Here is a 21,941-nt window from a genome sequence, read left to right as displayed (position 1 = left end):
CTGATAAAAAAATCATTTATATAGTATCACCAGGAAAAAAAAATCAGAAAATATATTTGTTGTTTATGAAAGGGAAAAACAAAACAAGTTTTTCAGTGCCTGATTAATACTAGACATAAACTGAAATAAAGAAGAGGGAGAAAAAAGAGAATGTAACTGTTGATCCTTCCAAGTGGATAAGGACAAGGTCTTGACGAGGAGGATGTGCAAGTTTTTGTGGATTGTGTTTGGGAAGGGCTTGAAGTACCTGAGTGGATAGGAGTGGATAGGGCAGCCTCAGTGCAGAGTGACCCCTGCTCCCTCTGAAGAGGTAACGTGACTACAGAGATTTTGCAGATACTTGTTGGAAGTGCAACGAGCCTTGGGTTTGCGGCTGTCCTGCTAAAGAAATGAGATGCCCTGAGWGCAGAGAGGATATTCAGCAGCCTCTCATGCTTTTTTGCTCCTCCCATCCCAGCTACTTGACATTTAGTTTTATTTTGCCAAAATGGTATCTATCTCTCCCAGATTATAGGAAAGGGTGCTGGGTTATGGAGCAGAAAATAGGCTCTTTGTAAAGAATGAGTGTTGAAAAGTAGTTTAAGACTGATTTCCTTTCCTGCGAGTAGAAAGGGTCAAATTCTACATTCCTGGATCAGGCAAAATCACTGATTGCAGGGAGAGTTGGGCAAGAAAGGTCTAAGGTTGGGGCATGCGAGCACAAAATTCCTGCAGCCTTTTTGCAGGTTCCCTGAGTTGGTGATGGATGACACAGCTTCCCAAATGCTGCAGAGCTGCTTGGAAGTGCTGTAATTTATTGAGCTTTGTTTTCCCTACTCCCCCTGATGACTTGGGCAGATTGCAAAGCGAGCAGAGACCTGTGTGACGAGGCAGAGGATTTATGTTTGAGGCCATGTCCTCAACTGCAGTAAATCAGGAAAGTCCAACTGACTTCCTCAGTCTGTCGTAAAGCATTTTAAAGAATCTGTCATTAAGGTTGGGATGTGTTTGCTGCTGAATTCGCCCCACTGCAGTGAGCATCTGCCCACGTGTGCAGCTTAACGTTAAACTTGACTGATCTTCCCTGAAATATTKTAATTGTTTATAACTTTGCCAATTTCTAACTGTTTGCACTGAAATTCCCCAAAAGTTGCCAGACTTTCTGGTAAACTTTCAGCTCAAATAGTTGAGGTGTTTCAGTGACTGAAGAGAGGGGAGAAAAMAGATGCCAAGGGGACCCTGAGGCTGAACTTTTGTGTGTTTTCAATAGAGATCTTCACCCATCTCCGTGAGACACCCTGTACTTACTGTCAGCCTTGAGATACTAGACCTTGCAGTTACAGCATGTTCACACCGTGAAATGGTTTTTGTGTTTCAGGCCTTTTAGGTGCTTTTAAAATACTTCTTTTTCTCTCTTTGGTGCAATAAAACTGATGTGATGGAGACTGAACTTGACTGTGATGCAGGGAAAGAAGACGAGATCACAGAACAGSAATCAGGCAGCTTCTCTGGACAGTAAATCCCAATATATGTCAACATCAACCCTGTCCCTGTTCCTGTGACTTTTCTGCTTCTCCTTTATTCTGTCATACTTTGTCTCTATATTTTGCATTTACCCTCAGTGAAACTTTCTATTAGGAAACATCCAAGCAGTTTGGCCCAGATCCCTCTCTGCTAAGGTAGGCGTCAGAGCTGCCCCCACATCTCTCTCTGTAGCCAGCAGAGCCGAAGAGCAGAATATTCAGAGAAAAATCCAGACCTGAAATGGGACGAATCACATCTTGCAGATGCCACTCTCACTCTCCGTGTCTCTGGGMGCTGCAGGTAGATACATTGCTAATTTAGGCATTTCAGATAAGTGCCTGAAGTTTGATGGGGTAAATCTCAGCCTTGCAAGCATTTTTCCCTTTCATGTAAATAATGATTCAATGCATTTTACCGATGAGSAGGGTTAGTTACCAGCTGCAGAGCCAGCTAGGATCTAAGGCATCCCAATTCCTGCTTATTCTTAGGAACGCTTTGTGTTTGCAATATGGGCACTCTGTATAGTGAAGAAAAACTGGTGCTATGGAACTTTTTGACATGCAAGAAAGCCCATTAGCTAAAGCACCGTGGATTTGCAGCTGCTGGTAMATCCGTGTGTTGCTGTGGGAGCTGTGGCAGCGCAGGGCGGCTCAGGAGGCGCTCCAGGGTGTGTGCTGGAGGGGCTGCTCCTCTTTCCATAAGTGACATTTCCATTCCTTTTCCCAGGGCGCGTGTAGGATTTGTACAGCGTGTGATGCACTAAATGTTTAATCATGCAACATATTGTGACAGCCTATTCACAACACCCTGCGAATGTCTTTTAGGATGCTGAGAAGTTTTCTACCCTAGCYCTCTTTTTACATCTCGTGCCTGTCTGGGATCACTTAGGGAGAAACAAATATTTCATCCAAGCCAAGAAGTGTTTCCAAGTGTTCTCTGCAGGAGAAATGGGTTTATAGGGAAGCGCAGGGAGCAGGTGATGAGGTGGGTGTTTGATAAAGAGAAGGAGAAACCCAACCCAATRCCACAGGAAGGGGGACTAATGTCTTTTAGGACTAAAGGACTAAAAGAAGAGCTGGGAAGCTCCTAACTCCTAACCTTAGCTTCTGCTTTCTGGGTAAGCTTGGCAAGTTCTCCTCACCTTCTCCCTTTCCCTCTGAAGATGTTTTGGTAGGTCTTGGGGGGTGATAACACGGAGCCAAGCTTGAGTTTTATCTGTGCAGAGATGGAAAAGATTATATCCTGTGCCGTTATTAAAACTGATTGCATGATAACTGTAGAAGTCAGCTCGGTTCAAAGTTCACATAACAGATTTTTTTTTTCCTGAGAACATAAATGGTAATAGTCAACTTGACATTTGTTTTGCTTGATTTTCTGGCCATTGGAGCCCTTTTCGGGTGGTCACGAGGGGAAATGCATTCATCAAAATTCCCATCAAGTAGAAGTAGTTTTTCTCCTGACGTTAAAAATGTTCTGCCTGCCAGCAAAATGCCATTTTCGCTTTTATTTATTTGTGCTAGTAAGTAAATTTGCAATTGTGTTTTTTAAGGAAATGGAGTTGATGCAGCCTGGTGCCATTAACTTGTCAGAGGCAAACAGATGAAGCACAGAGCATTTTTGCAAAATTGTTCTCTCTAGTCTCATTTAAAAGAAGGTCTTATCTGAAAGCGAAAGGGATGAAATCTGTAATGTAATAGGACAGATTGCTTGGTGTCTGCAGACAGATTCAACGTAATCAGTCTTTTCTTTATTTTCGTGCTTTGATCAGTTTGCTCCTTTGCTCGAACAAGTAATGCAGCCTGGAAATTGTGGGCACCTTTGCAAGGTGAAGGGGAGAACTGGCTCTGGCCGGTTACTTCTCTGGTTTGCACAGCAAAGATCAAACAAACGGGTTCTTCACACCACAGGAGCGTCTTATTTTCTCACTGCAGACTCCTATGTGAGTAACTATTTGGGCAGGATGGTCACCGTAGAAATTCCAAGGATAAGGGTGAAGTTTCCTCATTTCGACAACCACCGGTTGTGAGCCCTAACTAGAAGCAAGACCAAACCCCAGCCATTTGATGATGAGAAACGTGGCCAGCAAGAGCAGGATATTGGCAGACAAGTGAATTGATTCATTTTAAGGGGGGAAAAAAATGAAGGCAGAACAGTGCTGAACTGCATCAGCTGCAGGATGCAGGTAGCTGTATGGTGGCAGACACAGAATCTCCTAGCTACAGATTTACAGTTTCCATGTCCTTGCAATGTGTAAAACTGGCCTCTTCCTGTGTTTTAACAAATGAGGCCCTGTGTGGAAGTGAAAACTCGTCCTGTTTGGAGGAAGGCAGAACTCGCCCCAGATTTGCTGAGGGATTCGCATTGCACTCACATTCGGTGCTCCAAAAGACCTTTTGTTATTGCTCCTTGGATTCATCTGCCTTTACTTTCTGCAGATCATCCTACACAGTTTGCTGTAGACGCCGTCATTTGGTTTTGGGCACAGGCCCTGCAGCAGAGGGGACCTTGGTCCTCCTGTCGCTTATCCAACAAGGGAGATGACACCGGTGACTGGGTGCAGGAGGCAGGTCTGGGCACTGTTGCATGTCTCAGCTGCGGTGCTGACTCTAGACAGATGTGAAAGCAATTAACAGTAGCTGTTAGATCAGATCTTCCCTGCTACCAGAGCGTATGGGTGGCCAGATAGCTTCTGATCTCTTAAAACGAATCCTTGTGCTATTCTCAGCCTAGCACATTTAGAGAATTACAGGTGTGATTGCTGGCTTAGTGGCTTGCTGGAAACTGCAGATGCCCTGTGGGGAAAATCCATCTGTGCCACGTGGGCACCCGGTGCCACGGGCTGGGCCTTCAAGTGGGGACTCGGGCTCCCCTTGGGAAGAACAGCCGAGAGGCCCAGCAAATAGCCCCATCGGTCCCRTTTTAGCAATCTGGAGAAGCGAAGGCTGAAGAGGTCAGGTAGTGACGTGAGGTCCTGCAGGAGTTCACGGGTAACATCAGCATTTTGTCCCAGGCTGGGTGAGCAGAYTCAGTTCTTTACAATAAAACCATTCTTCTGTCCCTTTGTCTGTCCTTGGGGTATGTATAGGAATCCGGTGCCACCTTTTCAAAGCTGCTCTCCCTGGCTGTGTGGACAGTTATTAAAAAGAGGATGTTAGATGGGCAGACCAGTGTCAACATGATGTTTTGGAAACCAGGTATTAAGACTGGACTGAAATATACCACTAGATGGGCAAGTGAAAGGGGGAATGTGCCAGTTTGGCCATGCAGAAGCAGAAGTATTTGCAGATGGTGATTTTTTTAAAAAAGGAAAGTGATTAAAACCATCTGATAAGATGGAACCTGAAGTGACAAGATAGGGCATCAGGGCATCTAGGGGAGGAAGGCTGAGTGGAACTGTGGGGATGAAGGCCTGAGTTATTGATTGAAATCCTCACGGGAGGTGAAGCCTTTGCTTTTTCTTATCTAGGGAAGGGAGAGGATGAATGGGAAGTGAGCAGAATTATTAAGCAGGCTTTATCATTGCACTGCAGTGGATAATTAGGCAATTAGGATTATTACAAGTTGCCTAAGCCTGAAGCCCTGAGGATTGTGCTCCTCGTTTCTGAGGGAAGAGCCCTGGGCAGGAGGTTTGAGGGTGCCTTATGGAGGGGTATAAAACCAAAGCTCCTGAAGAGCCTTCAGGGCTGAGGTGAGAACAAAAGGGAGTTCAGGAAACCTGAGCAGTGACCAAGAATTTAGTTTTAGGTAAGCATTGGTCTGAGCAGCAGCAAGAAATGAGATGAGGAGCAAAGGCCACTGAAGGKGATTGGGGGAAGCTGAAAGCTGGGTATAGGGACCCATTTTTTCTCATGGCAGGATGCCCAGTAGTGACTGCAAATGAAATCCTGTGTGTGCTTCCTGCAGAGCTCTGGCCTCGACCGATGTCCCCTGTCCTCACAGGTGACTTGGTTGTAACTGGGTGTACAGGGAGTGCTGAGAAATGCCGCCTTTCTGCCCTGCTGGGAATCATGCAGGCTCTTCACTCTCGGAGGAACTTCCAAGCTGAACTTGGAGGCAGCTTCCAAGCCGCTTCCCCTTTGATTCTCTGGTGTAAATTATAACTGAGCACCCTGTTTTTTGAGAGAAGCCTGCTGAGAAATTGGGCCTCTTGCCTCAGCTGGCTCRGTCTGTTCCTAAAGGGGATGCAAAGCTGTGCACGCGGTGGAAGGAAGAGGGACACAGGAACATGTGGTGAGAAGTACCATATTAGAGCAGGTTCCTCCCAGGAACATTTAACAACATTTCTTTAATCAGTGCCTTGGCTTCCTTGTGGCTGTGTGCACGTTTTCAAGGAGAAAGCTGAGGAAAGAGGACTAAAAATAGCCCAGTGCGTCTGTATCCGTCTGAATTCATCCAGGTTGGACTCGGATATTTCATCCGTCTGTGCAGTTCCAYGTTCCAGATGTGCTGGGCTGGTAATCTTAAGCTACGTGTTATTTAAAATGAAAATTGCCAACGTGCAGATGTTGTGTAAACCACAGAGGAGGCATCAGGTTCTGCCTGTCATTTGCAGAAGGGTCCTGCACCAGCCTAGCAGCTCCCAGGGAAAACTGGGGTTCAAAACAGGGCCATGGAAGAGAATTGGGGAGCGACTGATGCTGCAGGTTCCTTGTGTTAGTCACAGACTAGTCATTAAAATGCCAGGGACAGAATCCATCACTGCACGTGTTAGTCATTCCCAACCCCGAGGCTTTTGCGGCTCGTTCGGGACGTTCTGTGATCAGGGAAGGAATAAAAAGGATGTGATAAAAAATACATGGAATAGATTATTTGACACTAATTATTTGCTGGGTGTCATTGGCAAGGCACCCAGTGTTCTCCAAGAGAGCTTCATTTCTGTGAGAAAATCCCACCCACAGTGTTCTTCTTCCAGGATCAAGCTGAGCATATTAATTTCTTGAATAATGATGTCTAATTAGAGTCTGTGGTCCAGATCTAATTGATGGTGGCTCTTCAGCATAGATATCCATTCCAACTTGGAAAAAGATTACTGACTCCTGGTGTTGGGTTTGTGCCTGTGTGTAAATAAGTGGCACAACGAGTGCTCGGTTTTAATGACGTGATGATGGTTTGATGGGTCCTCACAAGGGCTACAACAGGTGGGTGCCTTTAGAAACGTTAAACCCCCTTCTCTCTCATGAGGTGCTTGGCTTCCTGGCAGAGATTTCTATGTGAGGACAGGCACCATAGGGAGCTTCGGAGGCTCCTGGTCCTTCCCGGGATGCTGGTGGCAGGTGACAAGAAGCCAAAAGCCACCTGGATGGTGTGTTGAAATGTGAGGAACTCCTCCTAAAATCAGATTTAMATGGCAACGGGACCTCRGAAACATAACACACCCTGATTTCCYTCTCCTAAACAGCAGTGTGGATGTGGACAGGTGAAGGGGTCAGTTTTCCTGTGGTTTGGGTGTATGGGAAGGTGTCTGACGTGCTCTGCTTGCTGAAAACAGTCAGTTTTAATAACAGGCAAGTGCATTGATAGCAAGTAAATGCTGTGGGTCCTGGCAGACAAACTGCTCCTGTTTTGTGGCGCAAAAGGGATTGAAGCCACTATCCGTGTTCTTTGAAAGCAGGTAGTGGGATATTATTAGATCATCCCCCCCGTGCAAATASCAGCCGCTGCACGGGAGCTGCCAGRRAAGCTCTGAAGTTAATTGCTGCTTGGGAGGCGCCGCCGCCGCTCGGCTGCGCCGAAGTGGGTCAGCTATTGATGAGATCACCAATGCCATGAAATTCTTATGAAAGATGTGTAAAAATAGCCTCCGTGCCTCGCTTGCTTCGGGGGCAGCTGCGCATCGCAGCGTCTTTAACCGTCTTTTACCGGCGCTGGTGCACGTAGGTGCGCATGGAGAGCATTGCCTCCGAACGCCTCCCGATCCTGTGGCTCTTGTTGGATAGCTGAGCGTGGCCACTCATCGTGGGGACCTGTAGTGAAGCACAGTTCAAAAATGAGAGCAATATTTGGGCTTTTAAGTGGAATTTTCCCCGGCAGCGATGTTGTCTGTTGTCTGAAACGGGTGACCCTGCGTGTTTGCTCTTTGTTGCTTCCCTCTTTTGGATGGTGCTGCATTGCTGATAAGCTAAAGGTGACTACTCAAGTCACGTCAGACTTGTTAAAATGTTGTTTAGTCCCTTCCAACCTTAAGCATTCTATGGTTCTAATTCAGTGATGCTGACAAGGTCTGAGTTGAGTCTGGTAATACCAACTGCTGCTACTGTCTGTATTTTATCTGAGACATGAAAAAACAATTTACGAAGGCGCTGAGGCTGCACCCCGTTCACTCACAGTAGCGTTTTTATTTCAGAATAAAAGCGTTTTTATTTCACTGAGAGGTGCACCTGTAGGTGCTGAAAAACAGACTCTAATACTGCTGACGAAAGCTTTGAAATGAGCTCCTGGAAGAAGGTACCTTTGGAAACCAGGTCTCAATCCGTAAAGGGGTGTGATGCACTTGGGACTTAGTCTGTCCTGGGCAAAATGAACTTTCAGAAAGACACTAAAGCATCTGAGCTTCCTGTCACACCTGYAGCATTATCGTGATGGAGAAACTGGGATCCATGGCCATGGCTTAAAATACTTTTGTTGAACCTTAATAAAAATAGCCTTTTGCCTCCTAGCTCTGGTAGGACATTCACTAAATGTCCTAGGAATTCACTAGGAATGTCCTAGCTCTGGTAGGACATTCACTAAAACAACAGCTGTATCTTAGAGGATGAGTGTTCGGCCTTCTGTGGCAATGCAGACAAACACAAAGTTGCCTGTGGAATTCATGAACCAAGCACCTACTGCTAATCATTTGCAGTTCTTTGAGATGAGCTTAATATTTCATCTCAAAATACATCGGGATGTTATTGAAGGCTTTTAATTCTGGAGCATCATATTTGAGAATGTAAAGAAGATGAGGCCAAACTCTTCTGGGTGGTGGCCAGTGSCAGGACAAGGGGCAGTGGGGACAAGGTGAAGCCCAGGCAGCTCCGTGTGGCCGTGAGGAAGAACTTGTTTGGTGTGAGGGTGCCCGAGCCCTGGCCCAGGCTGCCCGGGGAGGCTGCGGAGGCTCCTGCTCTGCAGATCTTCCCAAGGCGCCTGGATGCGCCCGGGTGCCCCGTGCTCCGGGTGTCCCTGCTGGAGCAGGGGCTGCTCTGGGGGATCCCTGGGGGTCCCTTCCAACCTCAGCCATTCTGGGATTCTGCGATATTTCTTTGGACCTACAATCACTGTTAGGAAGCCAGAGCCTCAGTGGCTCAGTGCCAACATACTTGGTTTGATAGTTTAGCACCTTCAGGGCTGTCCCCATCCTCAGATGTTACCTGGTGACTTCTGGCTTGCAATGAAGGGACTTCCAGGAGGCTGGATGGCCAAAAGCATGGGCCCAGAAGAGRGGAGCTAAAGGAGATTTTTGGGTTGAGGGCAGCTGCTGCGCGTAGCAGCTAGTGGGAGAAGAGGTCTTTAGGTACCAGTACAGGCTTATGCCTAAGAGAGGGAAGAGTAACTGTGTAGAAGAGGCAGGTGGAAGGAGACAGTGGTGTTRTTAGGTGTTTTCTCTCTCTCAAATGTGCCCAGTGTGTGTCCGAGAAGGACTGGATAAATATCAGCAACYTGAAACAATCTTTTTCATCATCTTCTTTTAATCTCATCACAAGGTGTGGATTACACAGGAGAAAAACAAGCTCCCTGGCTGCCCTGTTGCTTTTGCTCTCCTTCATGAATGAGAATTGAGGAGGTCTAATGAAAAACGTTAGAAGCTTGTCAAGTTAATTAGCGTCTGTTTTGATGCTATCATTATCATTTGTCCCTCATTAATACAACATATGTAGCGTGGTTACAGCTCATATTTTGTCTTATTTTTCAGTGAGAAGCTGGATGGAGAAGCTGAAAGATAAGGTAGGAGGCTCTGTGTTTCAATCATTTTAAAAGCAAAAACATTTTTACTCTGAGGAATAAATAACCTGTGCCAGTGTGGTTCGTTAGCTCTGCAAACACAGTTGTCAAGGGGCTTAAAATTCTCTTTGTGAGATAGTGAACCGCACAGATGCTGCTGTTTACTGGCAATGTGTATCTTGGTCTGAATCCGCAGTTCCTCCCTGACGGGTAGCTAAGAGCCAAACCAGGGACAGGGTTATTTAACAGACTTGTCTGGACTATAAAGCACCTTTTCTTTAGACCTTTTGAGTTACTTTTTATTTCCCTTGAACCTTTCTCCCCCTCTTGTCTCTGAGGTTTGGTTTTGGGTCCCTCCTGCAGCACACGGGGCAAGGCTGAGATACCAGGTCACTGCTCCTAAGCTCAACCCATCTGGCCACCACATGAAAGAGGAGCAACAAGTCTTGGAGATGTCCAAGTCTTGGAGATGTCCAAGTCTTGGAGATGCAAGGGGCAAGCACAGGAACACTGGAAGGATATCAGCCCCTCCTCCTCACCAGATGTTACCAGCCGGTGCTACATGGAATCAAGAGTTACACCTGCAAGGACAGAGACACTGCCCTGGGGCACATACTAACSTTTTGGAAAGGTGGTAAAACCTTCCAAATGTTGTGTCGGGGGCRGCAACGCAGTGAAAATAGGCAAGGGCTGACAGCAGGGCTGTTTTTAAGGCACAACATTTTGTGAGTCAGCAGGTTTGGAAGCTCTTGAACAGGAACAGAGCTAGCGCAGAAGAAAAACACATGGGATGATGAGTGGGTGGGAAACTCTCACCCCTGAAACGTATTGCAGAGCTTGAGCAGAGCGTCACCCAACAAACTCAGCCTTCCCAGGAGATGCCTGCCAACCCTCAGCAGAGCCAGGGCCACCAAACCTGGGTGGGTGATGGGCTCTGGCTCTCTGTCTGCAGCGGCTGGCCCCTCGCAGCCCCTGCTGAGCTGGTTTTCTGCCCGCGTAGGAAGGCGGCAGGTCTGGCGTGACTGGGGCTCGTAGCAGAGCAGCCTGGCYGGGCATCCAGCCAGGGCGAAGCCTGAGGGCCCAGGGAATGGCCTTGCCCATGGAGGTAAAATGCAGACGCCCCGGGCAGCCGCAATGTCACCTGTCTGTGTCACCTGTGAATCGCAGCACCACCACGGSCTGCAGCATGTGTCCTGCGGGCCCTGGTACCCCGCGACGCCGCAGCTCTCACCTCATTCCTCTGGGCATCTCTCCCTCGCTCCCGTGGCAGGTTTGGGTGCATGTTCCGGGCTCCAGCAGAGCTGCGCTTGGATAGGGATGGAAGTGGTGCTGGGCAGAGGGCTGCGCTGCAGTGCCCAGCAGCAGCCCCACTGCTGACTAAAGGCTGAGAGAGCTGGGCCTGTTCAGCCTGGAGAAGAGAAGGCTGAGCGGGGCTGAGGCTGATCAGTGTGTATAGATACCTCAAAGGAGGCAGTGAGGAGGATGGGGTGGCTTCTTTTCAGTGGTGGCCACCGATAGGACTAGAGGAAGCGGCCACAAACTGAAGCACCAAAAGTTCCACAGGAACTTAAGGAAAAAAATCTTGACAGTGAAGGTGCCAGAGCCCTGGCCCAGGCTGCCCAGAGAGGCTGTGGAGTCTCCTTCTCTGGAGATCTTCCAAACCCATTTGGACGCAGCCTGTGCCCCGTGCTCTAGGTGACCCTGCATGTGCAGGGGCTTGGACTGGATGATATCTAGAGGTCCCTTCCAACCKTAAGGATTCTGTGATTCTATGACCTCCTAACAGGGAGACTCCGCTCTGAGCTGCCGCCCTCCAAGGGGGATTGGTAGGTCCTCCCTCTTGCTCATTTATCTTAAAACAATCACTGTTTTCCATCAGAAAAGCCCAGCGAGTCTCCCTCACCCTCACCCACATAGTGATAAGGTCCCCACAAATAAACCTCCTCAGCCATTTTCCTCCTCTTCTTAAAGTTTATCAGCCCCATAAAGCATCATATCAGCTCCAAATAAGTTTATCAGCACCAATGTCTCTCTTTTCATGTGGTAGAGCCTGGTCATCCCTGTTTTAGAGTCTCCCTATCTACACCAGGATCCTACCTTGTGTGTGTCCTGCTCTCCCATCCCTGTGTGATGTCCCTCCTGTGTCCACCAGCCCAGGGATGCTGGGAGAGGGACCAGCACCGGGAAGGTGGAGCCAGGAGCAGGTGCCAGGGAGCTGATCCGTATCTGAATCAAACCCTGTGCAAGTCACACAGAGGGCAGAAAGGCTGGGATCACATTGCAAGCGTTTTGGGATACAGGTTGCCCAGCTGTCTGGGGAAGCCTTAGGAAGAGCATGGGTTGGCCCAGCATGATAAGGGCTCGCAGAGAGCCTAGAGGAGTCACCTTATGGAAAATAGTGATTTCTGAGAAGGAAACTCAGTTGGGCAGCACCTAGAAAGGCCCTTCCAAGCCCCCATCCCTGCCTGTGCCAGCAGCAAAATTCCTGAAACAGAAAAACCTGCCAGTGTGCTAATTAGGTGACCCAATTAAGGCATCTTAATTACCTCGAGGAGATGCAATCTTTGCTGTGTGCTCACTAACCTCCTTGCTAGGGACAGTGGATGCAGGTGGGCAGCGTGCCCCTGAGTACAACCGTGGAGCAGGACTTGTTTTTTGGGAGGGTGCCTGAACAAACAGGCAAGAGGGAGCTAAATACCTGCAGCCCCAGGGTGCAGTGATTTGAAAAACAAGCGTCCTAGAAGAAGGTTGTTAGCACCAAGCAGCCCTTGTTAGCCTTGACTTTATCCTAGATGGAAGCAGTTATTTTCCTGCTCTGAGTGAAGCCAGGGCAGTGCACATGGAAGGSATTTCTTTTTTTCCCAATGAGAGGATTGTGGAAATGAACTGCAGTGCAAGGCAGCGTGGTTGGGTTTTGGTGCAGCTTGGGAACGCTTGGAGCTCGCCTGCCTCTGCTGCACGTCCCTGAAGAGCAGCTGGAGCTGCGACTGCCCTCCCTCCTCTGCGCCGTCCTGCTCCCCGAGCAGGGCATGAGCAGGGTGCAGCCACGCCAAGCAAAACCCTCTGGCTCCARGATTTCGAGGGCAAAGCCAAAAAGGGTCGGCCTGGCTGCGCAGGGCTAGACTTGCTCTTCATCCCACAGCACGTGGGCATTTTGCATTTCAGCTCTTTCAGAAACCCGTTTGTAGGTGCTGGAAATAGAGGGGTGGCACCCGTGCCCCGAAGCACTTGCTGTCCCGTGCCAAGGTGTCACCGTTGGGGGAGCATGGGAGCTCTGTAAGGCTCCTCGCCCAGGGTGTTTAACAGTTGGGTTGTGGTAGGACACGTTTTAGGATTCAGAGCCAGCTACAAACACGGCTGGTTCGGATTCATAGCAGAGGGAAACAGCAGCTCTCGGCCAGCGGCCCTCTGGATGGAGCCCTGTGGTCACACGCACATCTGTGGCTTGTTGCAGCACTCGGCCTGTTTTAYACCGCATGCAGCAAAGCTCTTGGAGCGTTTAGAGGTTCTGCTTGTGGCCTGCAGCAGGTGGTGGGGCTTTCCCTGTGCACCTGCACGCTTGTTAAAACAGCCACTTCACCCTGCACCCACATCCTTCCCTTCCCAGACATGGGCACTGCCTCGCCTATGGTAAGGAAGTGCCTGTGAGCAAAGCCAGTGGTTAGTGAATGGCCTGGGAGGCCGGTGAGTCACTCAGACTCCAGCCTCCAATGGTCCTAAAAACCCAAAGGGTCAGTTCAGCTCTGGCCCCGGCAGGTGAACCTCACCAGAGTCTTTTGTTCACATTGATCTTGGTTTTCAGCTGGAGATTTTAATAGGATGTGAATCTTCAAAGCCTTGGTTTGGAAGCTGTGGAGGTTTTGTTTATTGTCCTTAAGCCTCTGTGACCACTGTGCAGCACGTGGTCCTGATGCCTCCCTAGACAAGACATCATAAAATRGGATCAAAAGAATATTAAAATAAATTGTATTCACTAAAAAAACTGATGTGAGAGCAGATTATTCCCCATATATCAAACTGGAATGAGAATTCCCCRTGTCCTGGAATTTCTGTATAAAACGGAGACTGATAAAGTGCAGATCTGCTTTGAAAACTTCCCATTTTTTTGTTTGTTTTTTAGGGATCCTGTACTTTGGTTTCATCTTCTGATGGTGATAAGGACCCAAATACAGTAAACTCAAAGGAAAGCAGCATAGGGAGATATCACAGTCCTGGGCTAGGAAAGAGCAACCCTGAACGGACGGTTGTGTGAGTGACGTGTCTCTTTTCCATGCAGGCAGGATACATGTCGGGAATGCTGGTTCCTGTAGGAGTGGGGATAGCCGGAGCCCTCTTCATCCTAGGAGCACTCTACAGCATTAAGATCATGAATCGCCGAAGGAGAAATGGCTCCAAGAGGCACAAAAGAAAGGTAGGGCAGCWGGAAGGGAGAATGCCCCACCTGTCCCTGTAACAGTTTGGGTTATAAACCCAAAAGTAAACGCGGTCTTGTTGTGGGGAAGGGATGAGATGTGTGGGATTGCAGCTCTAGGGGAGGGAGCTGGATGCTGTTCGTTTTCCTTTCGCATTCGGAGCTCCTCACTCTCTCTTTTCTTCCCCTATAGCAGAGGGAATTTAACAGCATGCAGGACCGAGTAATGCTCTTAGCTGACAGCTCAGAAGATGAATTCTGAGCCCAACTGCGGAGCCGCTGCGAGACCCAGTGACTTTGGAAGCACAGGAGGGGGAGAAGACCAACAAGGAGGAGTTTCTGCTGCATTGCTGCTCCCAGCCGCGCGGCGCCAGCGGGCAGGGGCCGGCGCCACGGCATGCTCTAACCCACATGTAATGCGCAGTGATGTTTGTTTTGATACACTAGTGAGATTTCTCATTCACACCGGCACCTCATGCAGATCCACGGCACATGCTGTTCCAGCTGGAGCTGAGGCATAGGGAGGGGTATTTGCCTGTTATCCTGGTATACTCTTTTCGTCCTGGCTGGCAGTAAGCTGATTGTAACGATAGCTCTCACCCTAATCGGCGAATGGAAATTTTTACTGTGGATGACTCTGTCCAATTTGTTGTTTTTTAAATGTTACATTACCTGAGCTAGAGTTCATTAGTGCTAAAATTAGCTGCTCTGCTTAATGAATGAGTTATATACTTCAACTATATCCCTTGTCAACTGAGAAGTGCCCAAGTACAGTGTCGTTGATACAGTTTGAAACATATTTCTACACTCTTTAACCCAATATCTCACCCGTTCTTCCCCCAAACTCCCTTCAGCTCTGCTCCACGCTTCTCGGAAACACATGGGAATGGCTTCAACACCTGATTCACAACAAAAACCTTAGTCCATTTTCAACCAGCACTGTCCATTACAGCACAATAAATACCAGCACACACGTAGCAATGGGTAGTCTTACATGGATCTCTTGGCTTTTGTTTGGTGTGCAAATAGGTGACCGAAAAGGCAGGTTTGACTTTGACTCATGTCTGAAGGCACAAGTGACTTTTTCACCTCTTCCACAAGGCTGCATTCACAGAGAGGTGAAAGCAAAGTGTCCATCTCCTTTCCCGACTGGTAACTGCCAGTTATTACCAATCTCTGGAAGCTTCATGAACGGCACCATCCTTGGGAGATCTGATGGTATCAGGTCCCATTTCTGCACAACCAAATGCAGAAGGACCATGAAGCCTGCAGAGCTGGGGGCTGCCAGTGTTGAAGGCTTCAGGGCTAGTAGGAGGATAGTTGTAATTGGGCATCAGCCACAGCTGGAGTGGTGATCCACAGCTGCAAGATGGTCAGGTTGGGGAGTATCTGGCCAAAGGGGAAGGGTGATGAAGCTGTAGGGCAGGCAGCCTCATAGGCCTGGGGAGATTGCCCTCCAAGGTAAGACTAGAGGCCACATGGGGTGAGGGCAGCACGTTGCAGGGAGGGAGAACTGGGGGCTGAGATGGGACTAATCAAGCAGGGTGATTAGGGTAGCTGTGCACAGAAATGCTGTAAAAATAGCTAGAAAAAGGGTTGTGTTACTGTGTCTCTGTTTCACATTGTGAAATGACTCTTTAGTCTTACAGTTAAACATACGTGTTTCCAGAGCAGGGTTGCTCTGCATGCGGCTGAATGATACCCGAGCTGATGCTGGGAAGCAGGAGCTGCCGGAGCTGGAGCAGAACAGAGCAGATGGAGCAGCAGGAGCCAGGCAGCTGAGGAGCAGCAGGGATTGGTGCCGTGACAGCCAGTGAGGGATGCTCTTCTCTGGTTTCCCTGTTCATGGTGATGTGGTCACACATGGTTGGTGAAAGCTGCACAAGCTGCATTAAGTAATGGGTGAAACACATGGCTCCTGGGCAGGGGCGAGGAGGAGGGACCAGGTCTGAACACAAACGCTGCAGCTCTGCAGCGCRGGAGAGCTGGGAGATCGGCTGTCGGCTTGGTGGAGCGGGAAGGGGCAATGGGTATAATTYGAAAMACAGGAAGTCCCATCTCTATATGAGGAAGAACTTCTTCACTGTGAGGATGACAGAGCCCTGGAACAGGCTGCCCAGTAAGATTGTGGAGTTTCCTTCTCTGGAGATCTTCCAAAGCCTCCGGATACCACCCTGTGCTCTGGGTGTCGCTGCTGGAGTAGGGGGCTGGACTAGATGATCTCTGCAGGTCCCTTCCAACCTCAACCATTCTGTGATTCTGTGAGGGAGCTGCTTTGGCCTTTGGTTGCGCTAATGAAAGCTGGGTACGGGGACACCGCCTTCGCTCGGACACAGCCAGTATCACAGTCTCTCATTTTCCCCAATGTAATGAGCTTCATCAGAAGCTGAAGGGAAGGCTTGGGTGAAAGTGGGGCTGCTCCCAGGTTTGTTATCCTGATGGGCTGTGATGCTTTAGTGGGACGTAGTGGCCAGCAGAAGCTGTTGTGTGTCCTGATCAAGAAGTGTCTCTTGGTTGAGGAGATGCTGTAAGAGGAGGGTCCCAGTGCCAGAACACTGAGTGAGGAAACACCAAGCTCACACGTAGGGACATACAGGGAGATCTGGGCTCTGTTGCTATCACAGTATCCCAATTAATTGAGCCATCACTGGTCCTGAAGATCCCACAGCGGGCAGTGGTTTCCATGCCCTTCGAGCAAACCAGGAGCTCTAGAGGCCTTTCTTTAATGGCTATTCCCAGCCCCAGAACCTGGAGTCTCCCCGATCTTGCAGTTCAGCGTTGAGTGGCTGCRAGAGGGACAGCCCAACTGCTCCTTAGAGTCCAGTGAATCCACAAGGAGCCCTCAGGACCCTGGTGGTGAAGGGGCTGCGGCTCCTGAAGCCAAGTCCCTCAGGGCTGTGGCTTCCACAGCGGCTTCCCCATCCACCTCACRCGCTACCCCTGCCATGTAGCCCTTGGCTGAGTGAAAACAGAGGGAAGTAAAAGCTGTCCATTGTACCTGGCTCCGAGCCTCGTCTCCCTGGGCTCCGTTGGGGACGGGGCTGTGGTAAAGCGACGGCTCGAGGGTCACCATTCCCCTCGTCGCACTGCGCGATGGCTCCACAGGCCACGAGGGCCGTGTGGGGCTGGGAAGGAGGTGCTTGGGAAGCTCTTTGGCACCTCAATGCTTCTCTCCATGGAAAAAACAKGAAAAGAATTTTAAACGGTCCTAATCACATGCCGAGGTGCTAGGCTGTGGAGAGCCCACAGGGTTATCAAGGCCCTGGGTGTCCTGTGCCATCCTCCAGCCTGGATGCGCCAGTGGGCACCAAGGCACAAGGTCGCCCTGTCCGGACCTCGGCCCAATGTGGTTACGTCGTGTTGAGAAAAAAAAACCTGCAAAAAAATGTGGCCTCCTTTGTAGAAATGGGTATTCAGAAATACATCACAGATTTCTGTAGGAGAAGCGAAGCCCTCAGCAATGAAACCATTTGCCAGTGTCGGGAGATAATGGAGATATGGGGTGTTGTCACTAAAATGTTGAAATTGCTAGTGTTAGTCACATTGGAAGTCAGAAAGCTGAAAAAAACCTTTATTTTGAGTAACACATTGAGCTATTTTTTTGTTTTTGAGTTATTTTCTAAGGTTCCTTCCGACTGGCCCATGTGCCCTCTAAAACTTGTCAATCTGTCTCTGCAGACTGCCTGTCCCTGGAGCTGGGCTTTTCCCTCCCCAGAACATAGTCTGCATTTATTTAAGCCATTAATAGGGCTTCCAATATATGCAGGGCTTCCAATATATTTTTTTCAGATTATTTAAGTCTTGCATTTATATATACATATATAAATATATATATATATAAAAACCCCAAAACAACCAACCAACCAAAATCACCAGATACATCCTAATCTCCTGGCTGCTTGGTTTTCCTTCTCATCCCACTCTAGTTAAATTTTGCTTGGATAACGACTGACATTCAGCCAAAAGGCCCAGAACTGGAAATCTTTTGTTAGCCAAAGTGGCTGCTGGAGCRGGAAGGGAAGACTCTGCCCTGGGAAGCCGAGTGACCGGTGCCACTTGGCCTTGGGGGATGATGGTGAGACCGGAGGTGCCATCCTCACGTCGGCAATGAGGATARATAACAGGTTGCTGTGGCTGGGCACGAAGGACGAGCAGAGAGAAGATYGATGAAGCTGCAACCGTGGCTGAAGAGAACTGTATAAGAAATAAAAATGGATTTAAACTGAAAAGAAGTGGGGCAGTAAAATGCATCATTGAATCAGGACTCAAATGAAAGCCGTGCAGGGCTCTAGTGCCAGGTCCATAAAGGTTATTTATGGAGACGAGTGGCAGGTCTCGGGCTCTGCAGGACCATGCCTTTAGCTGGATTGCAGTGAAAACGGGGGTCCCAAATCACCAGTGCTCACGGGAGCAGTGCAGTGGGCCCAGGTTGGCCAGGGGGTCCAAAATCACCAGTGCTCAGGTTTGAAGCTACTTGGACGTCCTTGTGGTGCCACCCTTGCATTCGGTGCTGATGGGACACACTCAGCAGCATCCACTCTGCCCCTCAGAAAGTGCAGGGTGTGATGGCCAGGCCCCCAGGGTTCAGATCTGCCCCTCCAATATATTGAAGTGTCCAATGAGTAAATGGAGCAGGGGTTATTTTTCCCCCCACTAAAGCTAATAACTGGCTCATCWCTGGGAGCGGGAGGTGCAGAAAGCAGCACCCTCAGCCCTACATTCCCATCTGACATTTCCTCCCTTTAAAGGAGCGAGAGAAATAGATGATACCTGGGCTTARCAGAGCCAGTCATAATTTCTCCAAGACCTTTGGCACATCTGGCTCCACTCAGTGGGTCTTCTAGCGTGGAGAGAGCAATTTTTTCTCTTTAGCCTTTGGTACAGTAAGCGGGGGGGGCRGTAATTGGAGCCTTGATGCTGCAGCAGCTTCCTGGCAGCCTCAGCCCTTGAGCCCTGCTCAAGTATTGCAGTGTTCAAGGGGGAGCTACAATTACTGCCTGTTGCCCTGAGTGATGATTTGTCTTGTAGCCACATGGAAGCAAAATATCTCCGATCCATTTTCTTTTTTTTTTTTTTTTTTTTTTTTTCCCCTCTATGTGATCAGGATGTGCCATATCTCAAAGTGACTTTGTGCTCTTATCCTTCAAGGAAAACTTTTGATTACTCTGCCCTTTGAGAGAGCAGCTCTGACGTGAAGGGACCTGCTGATGTCTTGAGGAGCAGGATGCGGAGCTGGCACCTCGGCACGATCCATTTAGGTGGCCCTTGGGACCAGGGAACGGCGACAGGCCCGGGCTGCAGCATCGTCCCAGCACAACACATCTCCAACCGCACTAATCCTCGGGAGAGAGCCGAGCTCTTTCAAACTTCCCTTTTTGCTCTTTCCTTTCATAAAACATAATAGCACATGAGAGGCGTAGGCTGCGTGAGACGCTCTCCTCGCCAGCGGCAGCTCCAGCGACGGGGAGGCTCCAGCTTCTGATGCCTCTTTGTCTGATCCTCCCCTCCAACTCCCCGTCTCCATCCTTTTGTTTCTCCACCTGGATCCCTGCTTCGTGGTGGRTGCTGCAGCTCTGCAGCCCTCAGGTCTCGGGGCAGCAGCGGGTAGTGGCCACAGGTGTCCTGTGATTCCCCTTCATGCAGTGGATTTGGGTGGAAATACAGATGTGGAAGTGAACCTAGAGGTGGTCTCTGGGAGCAGGGCTTGGGTGCAGGGCTYGGACAATTCTTGTCCTTCTCCATCACAGCATGTTGAGGCCTGCATGGTGCCTTGGTATATTAGTCACCAGGGAACGTTCTTCACTTCAGTGGAAGAAAAAAGTTTAAGTTTCTCTGAGCAATCCCTTCCCYCTAATAATTTCATTCATCCCTTGAAGGAGGGCTAAACAGAAGAACTTCATCCAGGGCCCAGCATCCAAATATTGCTCCTATAACTCTATGCCGATCATACCTTACCCTTAATAAATGGAATGCAGGAGAAAGAGGCTTCCTCTCAATGCTGCTTCTTGTGAAGTTCAACACCACTGGGCAGGAATATTAAAGAAATGCAGCGCCCTGCAAAATCCTCCCCCTCATCTTTTCACCAGAGTCAGAGTCTGAGTGATGGGGGTCAGCCTAGGACTTGTAGAAAAAACCCTTTACTTCTGCCCTCYCACATATCACACCACATCGGTCACATCTCCACAACCAGCTTTTGAAAGAAGAGATCCAGAAGGAGGTGTCYGGCCGTACCCCACTGCTCCTGCCCCTGCGAAGGCTGGTGCTTATGCTAGACCGTTTCCTTGTGCCTCCTCCCTGCACAGGGTAGATAAACAGATGTGCCCTGAGCTGTTTTTTTCTCAATTCTCCAAAAATCCAAAGAATTTGCTTGCTTTCTTGGTGACACCATCCTCCGACAGTGCCTGCGAGCCGCAGCTGTGCACCTGGAGACTTTTATAGCAGTGTTATAAAGGCCACCAGTGCTGGATTCCTGTTTTATCCCATTTTAGGGCATAGAAAACCCTCCAGGTCTGAGTGTAGATCAGAAAACGCAGCTGAAGAGCTGGGGTCAGAGCCCGTCTAAATCAGAGCTGCTCCGTTGCTCTCCAGGGAGGGTCTCCTTCGGGATGGGGACACTGCAGCAAAGTGTGGTTGTGGCTCCCGGCGGTCCTCACCGTCCCTGCAGCACATCTGTCTGCTCCTGGTGACGCTGGGGCTCAAATCATTATTTTAATGGTTTATTTAAAAGCACAGAAGCCTGAAAGAAGAAAATTAATGGTTGCAAATGCCATAATCTGCTTGATACATACTAAAAGAGGCGTATAACTGCCCGTAAAGAACACAGTGTCCACCAGCAGCTTTAGCGTCCATAGATCAAATACTGCTGTGACCTACTCTGAGAGCCGAACGCTTCCCTCAGAGAATGCATGTTGATTTTTTGAAAATAGTTATGCCCCTTCTGAAGGCAACTGGATGTTTGCAACTGAGTTTGATGCAAATAAGACCTGGTCTGTAAGTCCTTCCAGAGAGGAGAAACCCTGCGAGGTGCAGGCAGCGAGGAAGCACGTGGCCTTRGTGCTCTGTGACAACCAGTGTCCCCTGCGTGGGCAGAAGCAGCCTGTTCTGCACGGCAGTTTTGTCCTCCAGCCCGGAGGTTTAATGGTCCCTGGTCCTCAGCGCCATCTCCAATGCATTTGTTCATGATGGGAGTGCTTGGTTAGGCAGGGGCTGCTCAATGCACCCTGCTAAAAGAGCCAGYGCCAGTTCCTCCACAAAGAAGGGTTATTTCTGACCTCTTCATTTCCAGAGAAAACATAGGCAGGCTTTAGAAAGACCCTTTCTGAAGCTTGTCGTAAGCTCTCCACAAAGCGATCTCATTATCTCCAGCCTGACAATGACCAAATGCAGCTCTGCTCCATCCCGGCTGCAGGACGCAGCTGGGATTGAAGCAGGAGATGAAATAGAGGGGAAGCAGCAGCTGGGTCCTGGGAGATGAGCAGGCTGGAGGTGACACCTCAGGCCTACCGTGGAAGCTGGGTCTCTAATGGGAACTTGTAATTAAAACATAAATGTTGCCTCATGCCTTGTAATTAAAAGATAAATGCTCTGGAACAGTCAGCCCCAAACATCCCAKCATGGCATGTAACAGCACTACGTGATTCAGTGGGATGTGGGGTTTGACTGTGCCGTGTGCCCCACGGGGCAGTGCACAGCACTCAACCAGGAGTCAGGTCGGTGCATGTAGCCAGGGCTGAAGCACAGACCTTCCCACCCCACATATTTAAAAATCATGAATATAGGCCCTTATCCAGCTATTGAATTCCAAACAGGAAAAAATACATTCAGGAGAGGTGAGTCATTTCATTTTCCTTCTGTTTTTTGAGGCTTTGCTCACCACTGCCATATTCTCAAGCTCTTCCCACAAACACCAAAGTACTGATTTCAGTGTCACCAAAGTGACATTGAAATCAGCTGAAGTTCTCAGCTGATCTCAAGACTCGAGAAGCTGGTGCTTTCAGATACCCACCACRGTTTGGGGATGTAGCTGATAGCCCTGAGGGCTGTGCTGCCATCCAGAGGGACCTGGACAGACTGGAGGACTGGGCGGCGAGAAACCTCATGGGGTTCAACA

At 49.2% G+C, this 21,941-nt stretch overlaps 1 protein-coding gene across 2 annotated transcripts in view; it reads left to right on the top strand.

Moving 5' to 3' along the window:
* The window catches only part of ARMH4 (armadillo-like helical domain containing 4), a 61,523-nt gene extending 46,766 nt beyond the window's left edge, over nucleotides 1-14,757 (top strand). For both annotated transcript variants that reach the window (XM_026053754.1, XM_026053755.1), the window contains 3 exons: nucleotides 9,392-9,423; nucleotides 13,697-13,831; nucleotides 14,025-14,757. In XM_026053754.1, the coding sequence (XP_025909539.1) occupies nucleotides 9,392-9,423; nucleotides 13,697-13,831; nucleotides 14,025-14,093 (236 nt within the window). In that variant the 3' untranslated portion in view covers nucleotides 14,094-14,757. The remainder of the gene's footprint in view (nucleotides 1-9,391; nucleotides 9,424-13,696; nucleotides 13,832-14,024) is intronic.
* Nucleotides 14,758-21,941: the final 7,184 nt, after the last annotated feature.

The sequence above is a fragment of the Nothoprocta perdicaria genome, unplaced genomic scaffold (genome assembly GCF_003342845.1).
Source record: "Nothoprocta perdicaria isolate Ctin4 unplaced genomic scaffold, notPer1 scaffold_118, whole genome shotgun sequence".
In the NCBI taxonomy this organism is placed as follows: Eukaryota; Metazoa; Chordata; class Aves; order Tinamiformes; family Tinamidae; genus Nothoprocta; species Nothoprocta perdicaria.
This window is presented reverse-complemented; position numbering and strand designations above follow the sequence as displayed.